The sequence below is a fragment of the Ambystoma mexicanum genome, chromosome 2p (assembly GCF_040938575.1).
Source record: "Ambystoma mexicanum isolate Mex_15411 chromosome 2p, UKY_AmexF1_1, whole genome shotgun sequence".
In the NCBI taxonomy this organism is placed as follows: Eukaryota; Metazoa; Chordata; class Amphibia; order Caudata; family Ambystomatidae; genus Ambystoma; species Ambystoma mexicanum.
Window position 1 is genome coordinate 316,389,285 of NC_090923.1, and position 24,292 is coordinate 316,413,576.

A 24,292-nucleotide genomic window follows, 5' to 3' on the forward strand; every position below is an offset into this window, starting at 1 on the left:
CAAGTCTTAGGAGTTTTGCCATGGATACCAGGTACTTCATTGTTACCAATGTCGCCAGGGCAAGCCAGTTTGAATCCGGGAAGGCCCTGAAAAACAACATTTTGCCTTGGCTTAATTCCATACTGGGTCTAATCGTGTAAGAATGCAAGACTTAAAAGTCCTCCAGAGAACTCAAATTGCAGAATGGGGTCCCACTGCTAATAGCGACTGTATCATTATGGGATGTGGCTCTAGCAGCCTACCTCAGTATCTAAACAGGAGTTTAATCCCACAGCATGTGTGTTCCTCCAATAATCTTAGAATAGTATTGAATTAAATCTTGAATTGTTACATGTCAGTTTAATAATTGGTTTCCCACCATTATTTTGGTTATTTAGTAGTTTTGTACTGTAGCACATGGCTTTTTCCAATCCCTTATAGCTTGGCTGTTTAGCCATGTGTCATATATATATATATATATATATGTCTGTTTTTCTCTGCGTTATGTCCGTGGTTTTTATATATGACTTGTATAATTTATGTGAAGCATCCTGCTGCCCGCGGGCTTTCGGCGCTATATAAGCATACAAATAAAAAATAAATAATAAATAAAACAGTCTCTGCAGTAACCTGTCGCCACACACTTAATGTTTAGCCCGTTATCAGTCAGCACAAGAAAAGACTCGTTAGGGCTATGTGTCCCACTCCGATATATGATATGGTATTATATTTATATTGCGCTCGCACACAAGTGTTTCAGAGCGCGACAAGACAAGGGAGGAGAACAGGAAACAACGATCTTTCTAGGCCCAGTGACATTGAGAACACCAAAGTGCATGGGAAAGGGAAAAGGGGACAGTGCAAAGAAGGGGGAGAAGTGGAAAGTGCAGAGCAGGAGAAAGAAATAAGTACATCAAAATAAATAAATAAAGGCAATAAACAATGGTAGTGCAGCCAGCAATTGGCAAGTGCTGTGTTTAAGGCAGCAGACAGGGTATGCCTGATAAGTGCAGAAGAAAAGAAAGGAGGGAGACTGTATGGGTACAGATTCAAGCCCCAGTGCAAAGGGGTGGCCCGGAGGCAGCGCAGAAGGGTGGCAGGGTCAGCAGGTACCTGGACCCAGAGGACAGAGGGTGGCCAGGTGCACGGTGCAGAGAAGAACAGATCAGCAGGGGAGAGGGTAGCGGAGTAGGAAGCAAAGAGGAAGGTCTTGAGGTGCTTCAGGAACTGGAGATGGTTCTCCTCAAGTTTCAGAGTGGCAGGGAGGCTGTTCCAAAGGGAGGCACCAACCGAAGACCAAGATCTACCCCGAGCATGCTTCTTTGAAAAACGACTGACCCTGAGGGAGTTAGAGGTAGAGGAGTGAAGAGCTCGAGAGGGGAGGTATTTACGGAGGAATAGTTGAAGGTATTTTGGACCCAGGCCCCGAAAGCCCTGTGGACAATGCAAAGGGTTTTTTAATTTAATCCTTGCACCCCCTGGGAGCCAATGAAGGGATTTCAGAGCTGGAGAGATACGATCCCAGGGCTTGAGGCCAAGGACAAGTCTTGCAGTCCTGTTCTGGATTGGTTGTAAAGGGCGGAGAGTAGAGGCAGGAAGATTTAGAAAGAGGCTGTTACAATAGTTAAACCTGGAGAGAACCAGAGCTTGGGAGACAATTAGCTTCTGGGGGAAGGAGAGGAAAGACAGGGTACCTATGAGAAGGTGCAGTAGGAAGTTTGACTTTATAGAGACATAAGAGATATTGGCGGAGAAGAAGAGTGCGGAGTCAAAGATGATCCTGAGGTTCTTAGCCTACCAGGTAGGGGTAGGAGGAGGGCCAAGGGAGGCCAGCCAGAGAGTGGGGGGGAAAGGATATTGAAGATAAGCAGATGAGGAGGATCTCAGTCCCGCTCCTTCAATATACGAGTATAGTTTCTCATCTCCAAGTCAATTTTTATAAAATGCAATTGTAGTCGAACAAGCGCTGCAAGCCCTGCAACTTTGTGGGCTTAAAATTCACAGGTCATGTGTACAATTCTTAACAGGTCGGCTTCATGGGAGATCAAATGCTGATTAGCTTGCAGGCTCTCCCATGGCGTATCGTCACACAAGTGATGTTTAGCACATTATCAGGCAGCGTAGAGGAAACTTGTTAGGGTTATATGTCCCGTTCTAGGACGCAAAATCCCAAAATATACAAATATGATGAACACTGTACCCTAGCAAGACGTTTATAGCAATAGAGGATCACACCAAAAAGTCAAAATTTCATAATGTTCAGCAGGAAGTTCATCAGCAGCTTTGGCCTGGCCCCCACACCACGCACTAGCCACCAAACAAAACGCGCTGTCTCACATCACTCCATGTGCCGGTGTGGTGGTTATATGGAACTGAACCCCCTTCTTGTTCAATGAAAAGTGGCAAAAGACTCAAGGATAGATTTCGGTAAGGTCCTGCCAGTACCGCTAGACAAAACACACTGTGCCTCACACCTCATGCTTTGTATTTTGGTTAAAAGGGATCCGAGGGCTTTCTGGGCTTTGATCAATGATCAGGATCTGCCAATGGGTGAATTTGTCTCTGCCCTCTATAGGGCTGATCCGGGGGCCCTAGTGGAGATAAAGATCAATTGACCACATTGGAAAATAACGATTGGTAATTTACGGATGATTATGAGGTGGTACTGAGGCTGATAAAAAAAAAAATCTTAATATCGCCCAGGCAGCAGGTCCAAATGGCCTGACAAATAACACATTTAAGGGTGATCAAGCGGAGTAAATGGGCTCATGTTTTAACTATGGTGTTTAAAAGTATACCCAAAACTGGGGTAATATGATTTCGTGGCAAACAGCACACGTGGTGTCTATATTTAAGAGAGGAGAAAGAGACAAACGTAGGAATATCGCCATCTTTCAGGTATAGATGCGGACTGTAAAATCCTCGCATCTATTGCTTATGCATTTGAATGAGTGGATGATTGACCCAGCATTTAAATAAATTAAGACTGGTTTTAGGCAGGACCACTCGACTAACGTGAATGGTTTAGTGAGGAGTGCGTTACAAGAAACAGCTTGGGGAAAGTGCCTGGAGATATCTATGTGGCTGCAGTTGACCTCTCAGTGGCCTTTTATCACGTTAACCGTACTCGTCTTTTGTTTAAGTAGACAAATTGGGGGTTGCCAGATGGTGGGGGGGTCTGTTGAGGCTTATAATGGCTCTCTATGATAAGGCAGGATACGTGTTAGACTGAATTTGGAGGGAATTATGTCCCGAAGAATCCAAACTGAAGTTGGCTTGAGGCAGGGGCGAGTGCTTGCCCCCTGCATCTTGAATCTAGATATCTCTGACATTGATGAACATTTAACTGAGACTGGTTTGATTACCCTGAAATTGGGTAACTTGCGTATACCCTGGTTGGCATATGCGGACGACTTCCTGCTCCTCGTCAGCACCAAGATGGGACTTCCGCGTCGGTTAAATACATTATGCAGAGGACAATGAACTGAAAGGTAATCCAGGCAAGACTCGTATTATGGCGCTGTAGAGGGGTAGGGAGCGCTGAATCCAGAGATGGAGTATGCAAGGCCCATGGTTGATTGATAGGTTATTTATAATGCACCTATACACAAGTGTTTCAAGGCGCAACCAGGCAAGGAGGGGTAAAGCAGGGGAGAGCAAGACAAACAATCCCTTTACGGGTTTCTAACAGAGGGTCTGGACCCGTGGATAAAGCCTGTAATAGGCGCAATGGCCATCTTGGACTTCATATCAGTCTATTTAACCATCCAACCATGTGCTTGTACTGTGTTGGGGCTGATGCCAGTTTCCACATAGGACATCAGTGTTGGAAAAATTGTGGGTATGTTTTCTAGCCCATTTCATGCTCTGGTAATGCTGGTCAAGTATGAAATGGGAACAACAGCTGAATAAATTGATGTAACATGGATCAGTCTCTTGATGTTCGAGATGCCGTGGGCTGGAAAGACTATTTCCAGAACCGTGAGATTTAGAGCGGGCACTAAAATCTTGATTGATTCTCTAGTGTCAGTTGTGTGGCTTATATTGACAACATCCCCTGTACATTTGCACCAGACTCTGAGAAAGCCTCCCTTAAAAGGGAAAAGCCTTCATGTTTAGCACTGTACACTTGAGTCCATTTAGGAAGAGCTATGTGCTTTCTTATCTGTGGAAAATCATTGGTACTGGCATGTGCAGAGCCCCTGCTTGCCCCCGTCAGGTCCTGAGTATCACCCCTATACCACTCCTGGGTCCAAAATCAAATGATTTAGGGTGTCACACGAACGTGCTGGGTTGTATTTCAGCCGCCCCCAAACTATCACATCTAATTTAGCATGCTTTTTCACATTCAGTCATCAGTAGTTGTATTTCCGATCATCTTAGTTGCTGTAGTTTAACCCATTCAGTTCAACTTTCCCCATATTCTCCCCGACAGTTCCATCTGTTAAAAGCCTAACAAAAAAGCAAAAACAACAGCTTGGATTCAAAATAATAATTAAATCATTATTATGTGCATTTTATTAATAAATAGAAAACTTCCAATTTGGATGTTATATCAGTCAGTTTGCAGGAGAGGAGACAAATGAACACCATAGCCTAAATCTTTAACAAAGTGTCTGAACTTTCTCTGTGTGTACCCTTTTTATCCACTCGAAATTGCCAGTTCCTTCCATGAATAAATGAATCTAATTTTGCACGGTTATGTTTTGGTGCTTATGAAATTGCTATCTCCCAGCCAGACATGATTTTCAAAACTTATCAGACTATGTACTTCATAGTCGGAACTCGAATTGGAAGATAGAATTATTCCCACTTCTGCAAGGTGAAAGGCTGAGTAGATCATGGTGCGACATGGGTTGTAAACCAATGTGTAAATAAGCAATATAACAATTCCATATGTAGCCGAGGTGTTGGAATGGCAAGTCTTAGTTCAACAAAGTGCATCATGTGGGGCCGAATGTATGTACGCTCTCTTTTCGCCAAGAAAAAGAAGTGTTGAGGTTTTTGTCTCGTTTCCTTTCGGTGATGGCACCATCTCGCTAGATCACCACATAAATGCAGCTCTCTCGCGCAACATTCGAACTCCAAAACGCTGCCATTCCCGCTGGTATATCCAGAGTTCCTGGGTGGTGTCAAGGCAGGCCAAAACGGCACCTCCCTTCCAAGCAATCAAGCGTGGATCCATATCCTACAATTGAAGTACAAAGACAGTGATGTAGACAGAATCAAAAAGTAGTCCTCTGACTTTCTTTAATAAAAACAAAGAATAGGTATGTATACAGCGATTAAAAACTATGGTTTAGTACTCTCTTTTTCTATATATACAACTACAATTCATTAAACTGGTAGAGCATGAAAAAACAAGAGGAACACCAGATTAACAAACAGTACATCGTTGCCAGCTTTAAAATGAAAGAATTCACCAGAACTTTACATAGCATTTACACTCTCAGACTGCGTCATCTACACATCATGATAAGGGTCTAAACTTCAAAACACTTCTCTTTCCCAACTACCTTACCTGGAGTCTCTAGCCCCCTGTTAATCCTCACCACTGAATCGTATGCAATCAACAATATGTGGGGGCATCTAATCAGATGGAAAAGCTTTCCTGTCCAAGATTGCATGCAAAATGGTGTACTACCATACGTACATTTTAACGCAGTGCTGGTCGATACAACGCCCTCTAGGTAACCCTTCACTTGAAATACTCCCTAATCTGCAGCTCTATAAAAGAAATTGCCGCTGAACAGTAATTCCATCACCTTGGTCAAAATCCTAATATGACCTTACATTCCCACCACACATACAAAAAACGTTGCTTTCTGCCCTCAGCATGGCCCATCCCCCATACCATAGGATTTAGCTTATGTAGCAATATGGCAGTCAAATATGCTTGATGCAGTATTTTAAATTGTATGTACTGACAACTGGCATTAGGAGGGAGAGCCATCCTGAGTATACATGCATGCATGCATGCATGCATGCAAGCAGCAGTCCACTGTCCATCCTATAGTGCAGTTCCAAGCCCCCTTTCCAACTTTTGCTTAATTCGGTTAACAACTGTAAGCAGTTTTGAGGGGCCACCCCCTCAGATATAGTAGCAACCCACCTTCCCCCAATCCTAGGATCTTCATAGAAACTGGTGAACAGGTATGACTCAAGCAACTATGGGTGACTAGGATTGACTGCCGCTCCAATAGCAGCAGTTCTCAGGCTTCGACTCTCATATCCCCATTTTAACGAACAAATTACTTGCCTTTCAGTAATGTTCTTTCAGGTGGATGTCCCACCACGGATTCCTCATCTATGATAACCCTATCAACAGCGCAGCTGCTCTTTGGAAACATTTCCACAATTTGGGGGTGCAACGGGGCTTTGTGTTAGCTCCGTCTGACGCCTCTACGTGCCCAACATGACATCAGGGTCAGTATATATTGAGTCGCTGCTCCGTGTGACCTCAGTTTCACTCTGGCGCTGAGGGATCCCAGAACCGATGATGTACTATCTATCCGCCACGAGCAGCAGGTAGGGAGGGTGATGAGGAATCTGTGGGATCTTGGAATCCTCATCTTTGATAGACCTCCCAGCAGTATGAAAATCTGGAGGCAGGAGGTGAGCAAGGACACCACACTGACTAGAGAACCCTGGAGGACCCCCCTAACTAAGCGGGCGTCCTGCCCCGAAAGAGAATCCAAGCAGTAATGGTTAGCAAACGTCTGAAGAGGCACCCATGTTGCCACATGACAGATGTGTCTCTATACTTTAGCTTGTGGCACCATGATGTCCTCTTACAGCCTCTCCTATCAACTCTTAGCTAACGACACTCCGATCTTCTCCTTTCACTCCTTATCCGACAAGTTGTTGTCAAAATTGTCAAACGGTCCCTTTGCCATCAAATATTGGATGGTGTCTCTGTCGCTCATGCTCAACTCCATTAAAACTGAAGTTCTTTACTGCCCAGGCAAACAGGCTATCTCTTCCTCTCCTTTTCTTTACTTCCTTACTCTGCTTATGCTCGTGACCTGACCTTGGTGTCATCTTCGACCCATCACAACTTCTCGCTTCCTCTCCAAATCTGCCACTGCAGCCAAGCTCACTCCTGAATATCAGAAATATCGATCGTCACCTGCCTTTCAATACCGCTAAACAGATAATCTCCTTCGTAGACCTTTCTAAATCTAACTACTGTGCCACTCTTCTCTATGGACTTCACAACTATGCTTTCTCACCTCTGAACAAAGTCCTCAATTTCGCAGTCCACACACTTTTTAATCTTTCTCACTTTACCTCTACCTCCTCTGTCCATCACCAGAGTGGCTGGCTGTCTACGAAACAATGGGCTGTATGAACTTCTTCTCATCATCTTCAAAACTGTCCATGGACTCACTCAACCCTATCGGCTCCTCTCCCTCTCGTCTTTGCTCTTTACGATCATCCTCAGCTTCCCTCCTTGCCACCACTTGAGCCCCCCCGTGTTGCCTCTTGTTTCCACTCTCTCTCCTTGCTCCCCTACTTTGGGATGCTCTTCCTCCCCTTCTCTTTATTACTCCAACTCTACCACTATTTAAATCCAACCTCAGAGCTCTCCTTTCTGAAGAGCCTGGTTCCTGGCACTGCACTCTATGTTTACTACACAACCCTGTTTTCCTCTCTCTCTACCCTTCATGGACACCCCAAAAGTACTTTTCTGTCACCCCTCCATCCTTAATTCAGCACTTCCTCCACCAACCCGTTCCTATGTCATTCTGGCTTGTCATCGTCCCTGGTTTATGTTTCCACCTTCCCCAGCAACATCTGGTCTTCAGGTCACATTCTCTCACCCAATTGTAAAGGACCATGTCCTTCACTCTGTTCTCAATGGTAACTCAGTAAGCGTTTTTGTGACAAAAATCTTTTTCCCTGCGATTTTTCATAAATAAATGACCACGACTCACCTATGCAGGGCAGAGGTGGCAGCCACTTCTCTGGTATAATGGGCTCTGAGACCATTAGGCACATACTTTCTAGTCAGATTGTAGCATTCCGAGAAGCAAGGAATGATCAACCTTGGCAAGATCCGTTTGGTCACAGTACTGGCAGAACAGCGTAACCAATAAAGAGCTGATCATCTTTCCTAGCCTCTCTCATCCAAGATACATAGTAGATGAGAGCCTGCACCGGGTCTTGCCAATGTAAATGCTCCTCTGCCTTGGAAGGATGAGGCAGAGGAAAGAACACAGGAAGATGGATCTTTTAAGATCGATGAAATACATAGCGAGAAATGCGATGATCATCAATATAGCTATAAAAGAAAGAAAATCTGCTTTTGAGTAAGAAAAATATTGGTAGAGAGAACTTTGTCTGGCGTATTGAGGATGTCTGATTGGTTAGAGTTACAGAATAGAAATACCTGGGCTTTTACATTAATGCCAATCCTAGTTGTACATTTTACCATGACAAGGTGATGGAAAAAGTATGGAGAAAGGGGGCGGCAATAAAGCACTACATTGTTCATAGTGGATGCTATAACATTGAAGGGTTGCTTGAGATGTACAGGACAAGTATAATACCCACAATACTTTATGGGATGGTGGCATTGAATCATGAACAAATCACATGGTTTGAACAGTTGGAAGGGAAAATGTTACGATTGGTTATCAATGAACCAAAATCAGTACCAGTGGAGGCTTTATATCTGGAGTATGGTGTATGGTGTGACATCATTACGTACATTGTGGTATGTCCAAAGAACTCTATTCTATGCAAAATGTATTAGTAGCAACCAGGAATCTAATTACCTGATTTTGTTAAAGGGGAAAAATACTGGTGATCAAAATAAAAACAAATTCCTGGCCGAACTAACAGCTAAATCTAGAAATGGACATTAAAACAAGATCCCAATAACGAGGTTAAAATAAAGAAGAAAGCAAGAAATTAGGATATATCTAGAAACGTGGATAATCTCCACGAGAAACCTTGATATTACGAGTTGGCTTGGCAAGGATGGCATAGCCATATAAACCGGCTCCTTACTTGACCAAGATAAGTAGCATGGACCTTAAGCTGTTTGTGCTATGCATGCGTTTGAATGTATTGCCCACTATGGAATTTATCGGCTCTTGATCTAAAATCCCTTATTTGGAAAGAGTATGTAGAATGCATAATAACAAGATAGAAACTGGTCATGTATTGACACGCTGTAAGACTGTGGAGCACTTGTATGCTAAGTTGCTGGACATGTCCCTCTGCTCTCCTTTGTGCCATCTGCGGAGAGTCGACTTGCTCTCCCAATTGGAGGGGCAGGTTTTCCCCACTACCATAATTTCTGATGTTTTTCGGTTTTACTTGTAACCATAACGTCCCTTTAACAAAGTATTTTCATTGAATTTCAAAAGGTTTTTATTAGTGCAATTTAATCATAAAGTCCCATTAACAAAGTTGTTTCTGTGAATTTCAAAGGTTTCTATTAGTGCAACTCAACCATAAAGTCCCTTTAACAAAGTTGTTTCGGTGAATTTCATGGGTGTTTACCAGTGCATGCTATTTTCTTACAACTTACTAATACCATACTTAGCCCAATATAGCAACATTTTTGTGCAATTTACAAAGTTTCACCTTAAAACTCTGCCATTTCCCACCTTCTAGCATAATTTTTAACACTTCGGTACACTTTTTGCAACCTTTTCCACTGTTTTTGTGTCCGTTGACGTCTGCGAACGTGTGACGTCATCACGGACCTTCCGGACAGAGCCACGTGACCCTGCTCCACATGATGATGTGTCCGCGAATGCACCCGCACTTTGCGATCGGGTCCGTGCTTAGAGGACAGTTCAGAACTGCATTTTCTACTGATCTAGGAACTTTCAAGCTAAAATTGTACCCTTGCACAGCTCCTACACATATCCGTTCTCATTATCCATTAACAATCTAGTACAAAGCACATACTTGGAAGAATATTAGCAAAATGGCATCAGCTAATGCCATCCCTCCTCCCCAGGAGTCACCAGCTGGAGGATTTACACAACAAAAAAAGCGCAGTACTTCTAAAGACAATGAAGAGGACCAAGAAGATGAGGTAGAGGAAGTACCTACCTCTAGCACCCAGAGAGAATCATGGGTGGGGCAGTTCTTTACCACTGTTGGGCATGTACCAAAGGCTAAAGCTACCAAAGTGAAATGCACTGAGTGCAACTTTGTAATCAGTCGTGGACTGTACTCCTACGGGACCACCTCCATGCACCATCACACCAAATCCAAACACTGCAATGCTCTCCGTAATGTTGTTCCTTTCTTATCAAGTAGTAAGCTATCTTGCTCACCCAATACTGTAACCACACAGCCTACTTCACTGATATGATATGGCATTTGTAACGCACCTAAACACAAAATCCCACCAGTAACCTTGCAAGCAATAAACAAGGCGGTTGATCCATATCTTTCAAAGACAACAGTCCCCTGCATATATTGGAACACACCACTCTGCATGGGGAAGCAATTTCGCAGTGCTTTTGAAGCTGTAATCAAGGAGCATGAGAAACACTGCCCCCTACCTTAGAAGTAACACACGTGCAACATCTTCCCCTGTCTACCTGTCCCTCCATATTAGTGCTTGGTGCCTCTTCGCTCATTTCCCTCCCCACTTTATGTCAGAGCCGCCCCAGCAAAATATTTTTAAAAAATACATCAAAAACAACAAAAGAAAGGTTCCTTTAGGAACCACCTTTCACAGTTAAAAAACAGAACTAAAAAAGAAAATCTTATAGACTCCATCTACTTTACATTTTTCAGTAAAATACACAGACTCAATAAGATTTTCCAACATTTCCATTAGAATTTTATGTTATGCTAATGGGAATAATGTGACGTTCATCCCCCGTTCCAGAGACTGGACGGGGCAGAACGGGTATAACGGCCCGGCAGCCAACTAATCGGCACAAGCGAAGCGAGGGCAGATAACGAGGGTTCTGGACTGTTATCCACCGTTCCAGCCCCCTGCAATGGGGGATGAAGGCCATTACCACCCCGGGTTACCAAATCCGTCCCTCATGGTTATGCACAGTAGCCAGATTGTCTGGGTCATGACCTTATGACATGAACCAGACAATCTGCCACTGCCCAAGGCCGCAGGCTATACGTCAGTCACCAAAGGTATATCACATATCTTTTTACCTACATTATGACACTTGTCAAAAAATAAAACACAGGCATATTTGCAAAACCATGCTTTAAGGTCCTTGCCAATGCTCCTTACACGGGTTTACTAGAAATCCGCCCAAGTTTTATTTTTTCAAAAGTGTCAAAATGTATGTACATACAATAGTCATAACTTAGCCGCCACTTGACAAAATCCATTCAGACTTTAAGCAAACATTCAAGGTTGGGTCTATAATCTTCCTGAAAACATTTGTCCACATTCGTCAACCGACAAAAAGTTATAAGCCATCTAATTTAGCCGCCTCGACAAAATCCCACCAAACTTTACAAATAATGGAATATCTAGATCTAAAATATTTTTGCAAACTTCTGTGTAGATTTGTCCAATGGCACCACATTTCCAAGCCTTCACAATATTTTGGGACCACCCCCCCCTTCCTAATTTTGTTCCCTCTTGACAAATCAGCTCCACACTTTCCAAAACCATTCAGAATCAGGTCTAGAATAGAATTCCATACATGCAGTTTCATTTAGTGGCGCCAAAGTTATAAGCCATCCAAAACCTGCTTTTCCCCAACCCTGTAAATGTAGAAATAGGTGTAGATGTCCCAGAATATCTGAGGTGTATGCGAACATCACAGGAATGCACCCGAACATCTGGACTGTTCGTGGACTTCGGAGATGAAAAACACCCATTTTTGGCTTCTTACGGCCATATCCCATCCCATTCTCATCACCCCCCACCTCTCCAGAGATTGTTTGATGAGTTTGACAAGTGCAATGTTGTGTTTTTTAATAAGTTTTTAGCGCAATGTTCATGAATCCAACATGGCAGCAGTTTCTAAAAATCTGACGCATTTCACGCTTTTCACCATCCAATTAGTGGGTGCGCCCGATGTCCGCAGACCTCACGTCGCCTTCTGAACCAATCGGAGACACATTCAAAAACACAACATTGCACTTATCAAACTAATACAACTGTCTGGGAAGGTGAGGGGTGAGGAGGATGGGATGGGATATGGCCTTAAAAAGTTTTTCTTCCCCGATGGCCGCAAACAGTCCGGGGCAGTCCTGTGATGTCCGAGAACATCTTAGATGTCCGGGGGCATCTATACAGGGTTGGTGAAAAGCAGTTTTTGAATGGCTTATAACTTTGGTGCCACTCAATGAAACAGCATTAAATGTTGCAAATTCATTCTAGACCCAATACTGAATAGTTTTGGAAAGTGTGGTGCTGTTTTGTCAAGAGGCAACAAAATTAGAGGGTGGGGTCCCAAAATATTGCAAAGGCTTACAAATATGGTGCCATTTGACGATTCTGCACAAAAGTTTGCAAAACGATTTAAGATCTAGATATGAATGGCTTTGCAAAGTTTGGTGGGATTTTGTTGAGGGGGCAAAATTAGAGTGGGTCTCAAAATGTTTAGATGGCTTATAACTTTGTACCAGTTTGACGAATGTGGACAAAGGTTTTCAGAAAGATTATAGACTAAACCTTGAATGTTTGTGCAAAGTCTGAATGCATTTTGTGAAGTGGGGGCTAAGTTATAGGACTATACAATAATGTAGGTACAAAAACACTGATTATACCTTTGGTGACTGAGGTATAGCCTGTGGCCATTGGTAGTGGCATGATTGCCCAGATCATGGAATAAGGTCATGATCCGGACAATCTGGCTACTGGCCATGACCACGAACGACGACCAATGGGTGTTAAAGAGGTCATGTTCACCAGCTAGGTGGTAAAGATTTTCAAAATTGGGATAGGTTTGAAAGGTATAAAAATGTGCTCGTGGGTACAGGTTGAAGTGCTGGGTGGGTTTGCAGCAAAAGATGCACAAGGCGGGTCAGCAAGAACTGGAAACCATGGTTTTGCAAAAATGTCCTGTGTTTTTAGATTTTTTTTATTATTCATAGTAAGTACACAACAAACACTGGGAAATAACTTTGGTGTCTGGGCAATGGGCCTGGCTGTCAGCAAGGAGAAAAGTGTACTGTAATTAGCTTATTGGGGCATGCGGAATGGCCGAAGCAGTAGGTTTGGATTGGAAAACATTCTGCTTGCGTTTACAGCCTGAAGTGGTGGACTAGATTACAAAAAACCTGCGTGACGAGCATTAGCAAGGACCCACAGGCATGTTTTTGGAAACATGTCTTGTGTTTTATTTTTCCAAAGATTAAGAATGTAAGTAGAAAAACTAGTAATATACATTTGGTTTCTGGGTACTGAGCCTGGCCCTCGGCAAATGCAAATGAGTATTCCGATTTGCTTATTGGGGAATGCGGCATAGCCGAATCCTATGCCCCATTGATTTGGAGATTGGCCATCATTGCAAGCCATGAGCACTGGCCATTGGTTACATTATTATGGTATAGTGGACACTGAAATAGGATGCAGGGTATGTGCAGTGAATAATAGGGGTGGTTTGGTTCAACTGGGGTCATGGTGGAGCCTTATGCCGTAGGCAATTGAACAATTATTTCCATCCCCAGCATGCACTGCTGAAAACAGACATAAGCATGTGTTGCAAAAAATATGTTCCTTAAAGGAGCTTTATAGTTTTCATATATGTGAAAAGAGGAATTATTAATAACATAAAGTGATGTAACACCATGAAACATTTTCACTTATAAAAATCTATTAAACTGACAAGAAAAAAGTTTGTTAAAGGGATGTTATGCTTAAAATGCATCCCACCTTTGGGACTCCTCTGCTCCAGTAGTTACCCAGTGGTGTCCCACCTTGGCATTTCCCTCCTGGGTTCTCATGACCACTTGCCCATCCGTACTGCCCCTTCCATTTATGCACTTCTATTACTGCACAATGCATATGAACATTTCTAGGAGCATCATGTACAATATTTTGGGATAAAGTAAATGTAGATGGAAAAGATTTGTAAAGAATTAAGTGGCAGTTGGTGCGTGGAAGCTTAATATGGTCATAGGGTTCTCTCTTCGCCTTCTGCACACCGGCTTACTGCTTTGGCAACCTTGGTGCTAATGGCCATCATCCCCTGTTGCAGGAGCTGGAACATGGGATAACGGCTTCGCTTGGGCCAATAACTTGGGCTGCCGGGCTGTTATCCCCATTCCAGTGCCTGGAACAGGGGATGAACGCCACATTATTCCCATTAGCTTAACACAAAATGCTAATGGAAATGTTGGAAAATCTTATGGAGTCTATGTACTTTACTGAGAATTGTAAAGTATATGGAGTGTATAACATTATTTTTTTTGTTCCATTTTGTAACTGTGAAAGGTGGTTTCTAAAAGGAACCATTTTTTTGTTTTTTGATTCTGTTTTGCAGGAGAGGTTAGAAAGTGAGGTGGGTAGGGAAATGAAGAAAGAGGCACAAAACTAATATGGGGGGGGCAGGTGGACAGGGGACGATGTTGCGCGTGTGCTACATCTAAGGTAGGGGGCAGTGTTTCTCATGCTCCTTGATTACAGCTTCAAAAGCACTTTGAAATTGCTCCCCCCTGCAGAGTGGTGTGTTGCAGTTCATACAGAGGACTGTTGTCTTCGAAAGATATGGATCAACAGCCTCTTTTATTGCTTGCAAGGTAGCTGATGGGATTTTCTATCCCACAGAAGTAAACTGTGTGGTTACAATATTGGTTGAGGAAGACAGCCTACTACTTGCTAAGAAAGGAACAACGTTTCTGAGAGCATTGCAGTGGTTGGAAAGGGTGTGGCAGCGCGTGTAGGGGGTCCCATAGGAGTACTGTCCAGGTAGTCCGCGACTGAGTACACACTCAATGCATTTTACTTTGGTAGCTTTAGCCTTTGGTATATTCCAAACAGTGATAAAGAACTGCCACACCCATGATTCTCTCTGGGTGCTAGAGGTAGACACTTCTTCTACCTCATCTTCTTGGTCCTCTTCACTGTCTTTGGAAGTACTGTGCTTTTCTTGTTGTGTAGGTCCTCCAGCTGGTGGTGATGGCGCTTGGGGAGGAGGGATGGCAATAGCCGATGCCATTTCTAAGATAAAGAGCAGTTTTGCGAATATTCTTCCAAGTATGTGCTCTGTACTAGATTGTTAGTGGATAATGAGTGATCGGTGTAGGAGCTGTGCAAGGGCAAATTTTGAGCTTGAAAGTTCCTAGATCAGTAGAAAGTGCAGTTCTGAACTTTCCGCGAAGCACGGACAGATCGCGAAGTGCGGACGTGTTCACAAACACGTCATCTTGCTGCGCACATGCGGTCAAGTGACACTGTCTGAAAAGTCTGCGAGGAAGTCAGACGTTCGCAGACTTCGACAAACACAATAAAAGTGGAAAAAGTTGCAAAAAGTGTATAGAAGTGTTATAAATTATGCTAGAAAGTGGGAAATGGCAGAGTGTTAAGGTGGACTTTTGTAAATTGGACACAAATGTTTCTATATTAATTATATTAGTAAGTTGTAGGAAATTAACATGCACTGGTAAAAATCCATGAAATTCACTGAAAAACTTTTTTTAAAAATGACGTTACCGTTAAGTTGCACTAATAAAAACCTATGCAATTCACAGAAACAACATTGTTAAAAGGGACGTTCTGGTTACAAGTAAAACTGAAAAACCTCAGAAATTCACTAATCAACCATAATTCGCGCCACCACTGCAATGCTAAGACTAACACCCAAGACAAAGAAGACATCACACATGTCATTTTTGACATCACTGATGACAACAAATATGAAATTCAATTTGATGAAAAGTCCCTACAAGGGATTGTGTTTATAATCTTGGTAACAAGATGTCAGCTGTGATCGGGAGACCTATTATGAACTACTTAATCTATTAAAGAATGTACCCATTTAAACAAAACATTATATTGGGGTGCTGTTGTTAATACAGGTACCTAATCATACATAAACATAGGCAATGAGGGGGGCGTGGCTACAAGGGCCATGTAGGAGGACGCGATCTGGAGGAGCTCCCGACATCCTGTAATGATCCGGGCAAAAAAGTGCGTGATGACGGGCCGTCGACCGCTGAAAATACACATGCCGGTGTGTGAATGATTGGGCTACGCGGGGTGAACTTCTGGATGGTGCAGGAGGAACGGCGGCAGAGATCGGTGCGGAAGAGATAAGGACCGCCGGAGACGAAAGACGATACAAAATAGCTAACCAATGTCCGGAACAAAAGAAGACGCAGGCCGCACGGTGACCTAGCGAAAGGGGCGTACTGAGTGCACATTTGTCACTTGTGCAAAATACAGGTCCTCTGGGTCATGTCGAATAGAACGGTGAGGCCGAAGGTGAAACAGCCCACCTTAGACGACTTCCCCGGGTCAAGACATTACCAAGAGCAGGGACAAGCTGCCTGCAAGCGGCATGACGACTTTGGGCGCTAACTAAGAAGTCCTAGCTGCGATTGCGGACCTAAGGGCGGCCTAGGAATCTAAACTCGAACTAGCCATCACCGAACTAAAAACGGCACTGGACCTCAAGGTCGGAGAGGGGCAGGAGGACGTTAACCTACTCCGACAGGATGTCAGGGCCTTGGCAGAGCGCACGGAATCCCTTGAGAAGGAAGTTAGCCCGAATACTGCAGATTGCGCCTCCCATAAAGCCGAATTGCACGCCCTGATACAAAGAGTGGGCAACTTGGAGAGCAGAGCGGAGGAGGCGGAAGGACGAGCCCGACGAAACAACATCCGCATCGTGGGCCTGCCGGAGGGATTGGAGGGCCACGATCCCACGGAATTCATTGAATCCATGCTACTGCAAGAGATACCCGGAGGAGCCCTATCCCAAGGATTTGCAGTGGAAAGGGCACATACAGCCCTAACAAGCAGGCCGACACCGGGGAACCCGCCTAGGCCGGTGATAGCCAAAATTCTTAATTACTGTGACCGGGAGAGGATATTGGAACACTTTCGTAAGGGAGGAACGATCACACGAGGAGCGGCAAACATCACGGCTTACCCGGACTACACCCTGTCTGTGCAGCGTAGCCGCATGAACTTTGGGACGGTAAAGCGGAGATTGAGAGAGGCGGGCCACAAATATCTGTTACTGTATCCGGCAAAATTGAAAGTAATTCATAAACATAAAACTTTGTTTTTTGAGACCCCGGAGGATGCCATGGGATGGCTCGATGCGCAAGGATGTCCCCAGGAGTCAGAAGTTCGGACGGAGAAAGAGCTCGGAAGAGATAAGTGATGCACGAAGAAGGTGCCGCAAGATGGCGCGGCACGTGCGACTTGAATATAGTCGCTTGCGCAGCCTTCAGTAGAGAAGGTCAGACTATTGCACTATATGTTATAAGCACTGTGGTTAATGTTGAATTAACGGGAGCCTTAAGGAGCAGTTCTCTCTACCCCACAACAGTTTTAGTTAAGTGGCCATTAGGGCGACTTCACCCTACTGAGCTCTGTGCATTGTTTGGTGCTTGCAGGGCTAGATGTGGGGGTGCCTGAGTTCCGGGAATGGAGCTGGGCAGCAGTTAGGGTGTGTGATGTTGGGGAAGGGACGGGTGGGGGAAGGGGAGGGAAGTTGGGGATTTATCGTGTACATAGTTATGGGGAGTTTGAGCTGGTACGAGAAGCTACAAGCAAAAATGGAGGGCTGTATCTGTATCACGTGGGCAAAGGGGAGTCGCTACATGGGAGGCAAGAAGACACTCATGAGCCATGGGAGACCTTAAGATCGTAACATGGAATGTCAGGGGACTTAACAACTACTTAAAAAGAAACAAAGTCATGATGTACTTAAAAAGACAGAGAATTGATATTGCGTTGTTGCAGGAAACACATCTGACCCAGCAAAAATTGGAACTGGTGGGGAAGAAGTGGAGAGGTACTGTAGTGGGCTCTCCGTACTCTGCCTACGCTAGGGGGGTGCGGGTCTGGGTGGCAACGCACGTTCCGCTCCAACTTACACAAGAGGTGGTGGACACGGAGGGGAGGTTGGTCATATTAAAAGGCCTTGGTAGAGAATAAAGAGGTGTGCATTATAAATACATATGCCCCCAAGCAAAACACTGCGACGTATTTTAGAACCCTATGTACTGATCTGGGCGCGTGCGTGGGGGGAGCGGTAATCTGGGGAGGGGACTTCAACTGGGTGCTCAACCCAAAGGCAGACAGATCTGATGGGAAAATTGATAGGCCCACCCCAGCGGCCAGGGTATTGCAGACATTACTAGATGACTTTGGGCTGGCGGATGTTTGGAGACTGAAACACCCTAATGAAACACAGTACTCGCACTACTCAGCTCCGTAGCACCTGCACACGAGGCTGGATTTTTTTTTGCCACGCCAGATGTGATGCTAGAGACCACCCAAATAGAATATAGAGCAAGGTCCTGTTGGACCAAAAAAATTCAGCAAAAATTCACCTTTGGTACAAGCCTGTACTACACAGAAAAAGTGGTAGTAATGGCTGAGCAGCCAGACTTATCTCAAGAGTAAGTAAGCAGTATCAAATAGTTACACAAAGGACAGCAATTACTATGATTAAGGCAAACACTGACTTTTCACTGTGGCTGAACCTCGCACACCTCCCACTCAAACCGTGATCTGCCTGATCGGGGCATCCGCCAGCCCTTTCTCAGTCCCCGCCAGATGTACTGCAGAGACAGAGATTTTGTTGTATAACAGCCAAAACCACAGCTTCATTGCCCCCCTGCAATGGGGAAGGGATTGTACCCCCAATTGCTTGTTCAGGTAGTGCATGGCCACGGTATTGTCCATCATATCAGGACGTGTTTCCCTTTGAGAGAACAAGCAAAAGCCTTCAGGGACAACCTGATTGCAGCTCCAGCCTGTTGATATGCCACCGGCTCTCCCTTGGAGAACAAATGCCTCTCCCCGGCAGATAATCATAGTGAGCACCCCAACCTTTCAGGGACAAATCCGTGACCACCCTGGCCTGGGGCCATGGAGGCCAAAACCGTTTCCCCGCCATCATGTTTGTCTCTGCTGTGTAATTTACATGACACTGGCAAATCTCTCCTCAGGGAGCAGGAGGGGAAAGCTTTCCCTGCCCGAATGTCCAGAACCGATCTGATTAACTGGAGCCTCAGCGTTGGTGTCCTGTGAGACTTCTGAAAGCTCAGGGAGAAGCCCAGACTGTTCAGCAGCAAAGCAAGTCTCTTCGAGGTGAGATAGAACCTGCTCTGACAAATTTCTCTGGATCAGCCAGTCGTCTAAGTATGGAAATACATAAACGCTGGGTCTCTTGAGATGAGCCGCATCTACTGCCATTAGCTTCGTGAAGACCTTGGGAGTGGAGGTCAATCCAAAGGGGAGCACTTTGAACTGGTAGTGGCTGTTGCCTATGAGGAATCTCAGAAATCTACTGTGCCTGTGGAGGATGAGCACACAGAAATATGCATGCTGTAGATCAAACGACACCAACCAGTCCTGTGACTGTAGAGCCTGGAGATTCTCTCATAGGAAAAACAAAGAGGTGATGGCTGGAAGGCTTAAGACTGAATCTTAACCTCTGGTATCGCTCTGGCCATCCATCCAGACAATCCTTCTTCGCCTGCCAAGTCAGAACAGAAGAGGAAAGACCAAGGGCAAACCAGGCTTGGTGCCACCCTAAAAGGGGCAGTCCAGCCAGAACTGCTAGGTCATATCCCTTCTGCACGAAACCACAAACATCATAACATGTTTCAGCCTTATTGGACCTCATCAGTGAGGAGTAGCTTGGTCTCTAGGTCCAGCAGGCATGGGACCCACGTCTGGACATACCCATGCGACTCAGGGTTACAAAGCAAAAACAAAGTGGTGATGGGTGGAAGGTTTAGACTCTTGTAACCATTTTGAATTTGTCCTTCCTCAGGAACTTGTTGAAGGCCCAGAGGTCCAAAATGGGATGAAGTCCTCACCCTTTCTTGGGTACCAGAAAATACCAGCCCGATCCTCTATGCTCGAGATGTACCTCTTCCATGACACCCTTCAACAACAGGGCTCACAATTCCTCCTGGAGCTCTTGTTCTGGCTGTTGGGGTGCGTGGGAGGTGGTCTGTCTGGGGGTTTTCTTAAAAAGGGTAGACAGCAACCCCCCCCCCCCCCCATTGGAGGAGCTGCATTGCCCAGGCATCATATATTATCTCCTGGCACTGGGGCACGTGCTTGCCCATCCTCGCCCCAACTGGGGAACCATGGGGTGAAAACAAAGTGGCTTTGCGGGTGGAGCAGCCCCTGCTGCCACTTTCTGCAGGCCCCTAGAGGCACCCCCGGCCCCTTACAGAGCGCAGGAAACGCCTCTACCACCTCCCTAGGTTGTGGGTGCTGTGACTTCCAAAAAGGGATGTACAGCCGGAAGGCTCTTCCTCTGGAGAAGCTAAAAAACGGCTTGGGTGGTTGCTATAGAGCCAGGCCCAATAGGGGAGAACCCTGAACTGTGCAGGTAGGCTTGTGTTTGCAACACTGTTGCGGACCCCCATAGCTCTGCCCATGCAGTCTGCAACGTCCAGGCCCGATTGCACAGCCTGGCAGGTTACCCCCTTCCCATCGTCACATCAGGCGCAGAAAACCTTCTTGCATCTCCCCTGCCAGGATATGCTCTGCCACCTGCTATATCGTCCTCCGCAGGCCATAGGTGTACATCGTGAATGCACACAAAGCGTTCACGACTTTCAGAGCCATGCTACTGGAGGAGAATACTTTTTCGCAAGAGCGTCATACTTCTTTGACTCCTTACCAGTAGGCAAATTCGAAGTGGACAGTCTTGTATGAATAGTGGCTGGCTGAAACACCTACCCCCTCTGGCGAAGGGTGGGTCAAAAGAGTGGACTCTACCCCTCCCCCCCCGCCTTGCAGGTTTATATTTATTTGTAAGCTCTGAATACACTGGAGGGCTGGAGCAGGGCCTCTGCCACAATGAAGAGATAGGGTCAGATACAGTTACACTAACTGGCAGTGCTCTTTCTGTTGGCGGACCTCTATCTGAGATATCAGTCAGCTCGTAGGCTGTCAATGTTTTTACCGGGGCACACAAGCCCAGAGCACCCACTTCCCTATCCGTTCTCTGATATTGGGCATTTGCATGCCTATAAGCTTGCTGGGTTGTCAAGATCAGGGGAGGTTTTCATGCCGCTGGCGTCCTGAAACCCTTCTGCTAGGGTGATGAGGTCGGCAAAAGAAATCACATCCGCCCTCGCATGCCTGTTCGAAGTCGAGAGGCCCTTCATCCCCGACATAGATTGCATCATTTTGAAGAACAATGAACTCGACTCGGGGATAAACGACCACTCGGCCATCGGCGGCATCGACTTTGACCTCGATGGTATCGAGACCAAGGCCGCCATTTGCTGCTTTGGTCATAGCGTCGACTTCGCGACTGTCTGCGTCGTACCTGACTGGGTCTTCTTGATGCCGGAAACCCCGGACGTAACTGGGACCATCATGCCCTGCTGCTTTGAGGTTGAACCGTACCTGCAGCGGTCGACTTAACCATCAGGAGCATTTGCTCCATGAAGGACACCCACTCGGACCGCTATGTATTCGAACTGGGTGGGACTTACCCCGCTACTGTGAGGAGTCCAAATCATGTGTGTGTCGATGACGATGCTTCTTATGAGACGAGGAAGATGACAAATGGCTTCTCGTGTGATATCTTTGTATTAATTTGGCACCTGTCCTTTTTCAAGGGTAGTGCCTCCCCTCTCCTTCTCAGACGATCTTGCGACCGATCGAGTCAGGAACTTCGAAGGTGGACGCCCCAATGTGAGCTTCACCACCAACTCCTGCGACAATATCGGATTTTTCTTTTGGCTGGATACGCAATCCTTGGTCATGTGTAGGTCCAGAGGCACCACACGCATATCCTGGGTGGGTCAGTTAATAACATTTTAGAATTGCAATCCTTGCATCTCTGGAATCCTGATGTCTTGGGAGTGGACATACTGGCAAGCGTGTCGGATTTTGTATCGAAATTGGAAGAAAATCGAGTGAACATTTTTCTCTCACGCGCGTCGTTCCTATGAAGCAGAATGCAAAGCAGGCAGAAAAAAGGGACTGAGGTACGGGGCATAGGGCGTAGTATATGTACGGCAACCTAATTCACGTCTGGAGTCGACAAGCACCACTTTGAGTCAAGAGGGATAGACGGCCGAGTTGAGGACCATTAGGCCGCCTGTCAAAAAGATTTCTGATCAGCTGATGCTGGAAGGGATATCAATCTGATGAGGAACCTTAGGGAGAAAGCAAACCATTGAAGTGATGCGACGGGTGCATTTCAAAACACATCCTGATTGTTAATACATTAATAACTGAATTAAACTGACATTTTACAAAACATGTCTATGCATGATGGCTTGAGCCAAGACTAATTTCCATTAAATCTGTTTTTGATATTGATTTGGATGCCACATTAATCAGAATAGCAGCACTAGCATGTTAAGACTTTACCTGGAAACCAATAACAATGAGGTAAGGCAAAGGAGGTAGTACAGGTAGGAGGAGCACCACGCATCAAAACCCATAAATATAATGTGAAGTACCTTTGGTCTTGTGATGACTTCAACATTTTCGACAACCCTTCTAAATGAAGGAGGCATCTTGTGGAGAATTCGATGTTGCAAAAATTCTTGAGCTTTATTAAACATGAGGCCTCCACCCACAACTAGTATTGAACTATACATCTTCTTTTTGGTGTCCTCTGAGGCTATAAAGAGATGGATTTGTTACTTTGTCTTTATCCTTACTGTAATAGCATTGTTGTTACATTGTAAATACTGAATATGCATCATCCACTAAAAATTATTTTCTTCTGGTGTAAAAGACTTGCGCTGTTAAGTGGTTCTACATGTCTTTCTAAACTATGATCACGGTTAAGAAGCCCTTTCCACAGCCCATAAGTGTGGGAGGCACATTACATATAGCACTAAAAGATGGGTGGGAAAGGGAATACCAGATTACATAGAATACTTTCAGAGTTATAATCAGGGCCCAAAAGGTCATACATAAATAAGAGTCAAAACATTTCCAATTCCTCTAGGCACATAGTAACTTGAATATTACAAATGTGAATCATAAACAAATATAGCACCAAATGTTAGGGTTACATCAATATTGTAGTAACAGACCCATAAGAAAATAGATACAAATTAAGTTATAAACCAGAGGCTAACATATCTTTAAACAAGGGTGTGGGAGACCCTTCTCCTGAGAACAAACCTGGGTCAAATGCCCAGTTCTATGGAATTTCTCCCACTCAGGAGGGTCTACAACCGCGTTTTAGCTCACTGCACCATTCACAAAGGAGAAATAACCATTTGCATATCATTCTGATCACACTCCCAAGGGCAATCAAGAACCGAAATGCTACGCAATTCTCCTCTGAATAAGAGTACCGTTAGTAACCCCAGACACATGTTTCCGCCTAGTCAGTGAGGTGAAGCTGAGCCTCTCTAAGCCACACAGAGCAGGGAATCCACGTCTGGATTACCCTGGGTGAAATCCCACGTTTTACAAATTAAACCAGGGTGTGGAACCCAAAGCTACCCCTAAAATTTCAGTGCTGGACTGCCCTTGTGGGTGGGACAAAGACTGATATGCAAATGCAAATTTGCGAAGGGTGCAGTGAGCTAAAACGTGGTTGTAGACCCTCTTGACTGGAAGAAATTCCATAGACCCGGGCATTTTACCCAGGTTCGTTCTCATTTGAAGGGATCCCACACTCCTTTGTAATAATATGACTTTAAACTTACAACTTTAATACATTTAAAATCAGTGGTGCAAGCTAAAATTCCAGTTCTGTAAATGATTCAGTGACCGTAGTGGTACCCCTCTAAGTATGGCCATGTAAGGCTGTCAAAAGCCTTGTTCGCATCTAAAGACAGTATCACAGCTGCCTGTCCTGTACGCTTCCCTGTCAAAAGTGCATCTGCCCCTAATGATAACCCATTTGGTCTTGGTTGATAAGGTTTGGTAGGATCTCAGAGAGCCTATTTGCCAATACCTGTGTAAATATCTTTGCGCCACTGTTGAGTAACGCTATGGGCCTCTAAAAGTTGCACTGTACAGGGTCTTTTCCCCGGCTTTAGTGAGGTCCTAGATTCCCCAATTGTTCCAGAGACCCATCCACTAACCCCAAACAAATTGAAAAACTTCACCAGGTGGGGCACCAATTTGGATTGGAAAGTTTTATAAAAAACATTGGGAAAGCCATCCGGCCCGGGGCTTGTTACTCGGATGGTTTTGAATGCCGAAGTCCACCCCCTGTGCAGT

At 45.0% G+C, this 24,292-nt stretch overlaps 1 protein-coding gene across 3 annotated transcripts in view; it reads right to left on the bottom strand.

The window, feature by feature from the left end:
• Positions 1 to 4,456: 4,456 nt before the first annotated feature.
• ACTR8 (actin related protein 8) overlaps positions 4,457 to 24,292 on the bottom strand; it is a 520,692-nt gene continuing 500,856 nt past the window's right edge. For 2 of the 3 annotated variants that reach the window (XM_069643635.1, XM_069643634.1), the window contains 2 exons: positions 22,564 to 22,727; positions 4,457 to 5,167 (listed from right to left, as the gene is read on the bottom strand). In XM_069643635.1, the coding sequence (XP_069499736.1) occupies positions 5,024 to 5,167; positions 22,564 to 22,727 (308 nt within the window). In that variant the 3' untranslated portion in view covers positions 4,457 to 5,023. The remainder of the gene's footprint in view (positions 5,168 to 22,563; positions 22,728 to 24,292) is intronic. The other variant, XM_069643636.1, reaches the window with a different exon arrangement.